At 38.2% G+C, this 1,773-nt stretch overlaps 1 protein-coding gene across 1 annotated transcript in view; it reads right to left on the minus strand.

Annotated features, from left to right (window-relative positions):
- Nucleotides 1–251: 251 nt before the first annotated feature.
- The window catches only part of LOC111408458 (tryptophan aminotransferase-related protein 2-like), a 7,740-nt gene continuing 6,218 nt past the window's right edge, over nucleotides 252–1,773 (minus strand). Inside the window, exons 7-9 of the mRNA XM_023038213.1 lie at nucleotides 1,109–1,265; nucleotides 925–955; nucleotides 252–524 (exon numbers count right to left, since the gene is read on the minus strand). Of these exons, the coding sequence (XP_022893981.1) occupies nucleotides 252–524; nucleotides 925–955; nucleotides 1,109–1,265 (461 nt within the window). The remainder of the gene's footprint in view (nucleotides 525–924; nucleotides 956–1,108; nucleotides 1,266–1,773) is intronic.

The following is a 1,773-nucleotide window of genomic DNA, read 5'->3' on the forward strand; positions in this document are numbered from 1 at the left end:
GAGCTCCTGCCTACGCTTTTGCCTACCAGGTTGTATTTTTTTTTCTAGGCCGACCAATTCTATTAGATAATGCATTTATTAAAAGGGAACACTACATAAATCCTCCATTTAAAAACCACATTTCAAAACTAACAAACTTCTAAAAATCTTTCAAAAATAAGGTGATAATTAAATTCATTAAATATTTAATTAAAATATAATATAATTAATCTACTTACCACACTTCACCTCCAACCCACTCACCCATCACATCAAACTCTTTTCCTTCTCTCTCCACCCCACCCCACACTACCCCACTTCACTTCCGGCAATGGCTCCGGCAACAATTCCGACGACCTCTCCGGCAAATATTTCGCGCGACTACTCCGATGACGGCTCCGGCAACCATTCCGGCAAATATTCCAACAACTGCTCCGGCGATAGCTCCGACGACAATTCTGACGATCGTTTCGGCGACTATTCAAGTGACCAATCATGTTTCCAGTGACTACTTTTTTTCTTTTTTCTTCTTTTTTGGCAATAACCTGTGACCAATTCCATTAGAAATGTGACATGTTCACATTGTGACCTTTGACCAGTTTTATTGAATCTGTGACCTAATCAAGTGGGATGAATATGCATATGATCAATTTCAAAATTATAAAATAAAGTTTGAAATTTCAGAAATTGAATACTATTAAAATTTTACTTATGAAATAATTAATCAAAAAAATATATTTATAATTAAATATATTAAATTCACGAATCTTTTTTCTGGGCTATAACTTGTGACCTATGTATATTGTGACATATTAGTGAATTGTGACCTTAACGGCGTATTGCGACTCATAACGTATGAACTGTGACCTTATGTGTTCATCACCAAATTTGTTTTCAGTGTGGCTATCTGTGATCATTTTAGTCTAATTAATGACTATATGTAACCAAGTCATATACAATCACAATTAACACAAATCTGGTCATAAACAATTACAATGAAAATAGATTTGTAAACTATTAGAGTTAAAAAACGATTATTTATAAGTAAATAAATAATTTTGTAAACTATTAAAGTTCAAAAAATAATTAATTTAACTTTTAAACAGTGTTCACAATTTTATTTTTTTACTTTTTACCATTGTTTAAACATTGATTAATTTCCCCATATTCACCACCATCGCGTAACATTTTTGCAGGCTTACTTCCCAATGGCGATTTCGAGGCCACTCTATCGGAAGGATTATCTTCAGAAGCCGGACTTTCCGATAACATGGCAACAATCCCAGCTGGAAATCTAACGGCACGGTCGAACTAGTCGAATTAGGCCAATGAAAGGCAAAATGATCCTCATCGTACCGCAGGGTGCACATGCTGTGCGGCTCGGTAACGACGCCCAAATTAACCAAGAAATCGCCGTCGAAATGGGCTCATTGTACTCAATCACATTCAGTGCAGCTCAAACTTGCCCCCAATTAGAGTCGCTCAACGTTTCAGTGCCGCTGGCGTCCCAAAACATTGATTTGTATACTATGTATGGTGTGAAAATACCCCAAGCAGCTGCATTGTGATGTCGGAGATGACGTCGCCGCTCTCAGATTTTCAAACACGAGGATGACGCCGACGTTTGCTTCGTCTGTGAGTGTTTGCATTTCAGTGCGGCAAACGAGGTATAGGTTCAACAAATATGTTGGGGTCGAGTCCGCATCGTGCTACTGTTCGTCGACAGTGTGATGTTGTGGCCGTCGCCTCTGGTGTGGTTCGTGGGTAGAGAGTGAGAGAGAGGGAGAGATTGGA

The sequence above is a fragment of the Olea europaea genome, chromosome 13, assembly GCF_002742605.1.
Source record: "Olea europaea var. sylvestris chromosome 13, O_europaea_v1, whole genome shotgun sequence".
Taxonomy (NCBI): Eukaryota; Viridiplantae; Streptophyta; class Magnoliopsida; order Lamiales; family Oleaceae; genus Olea; species Olea europaea.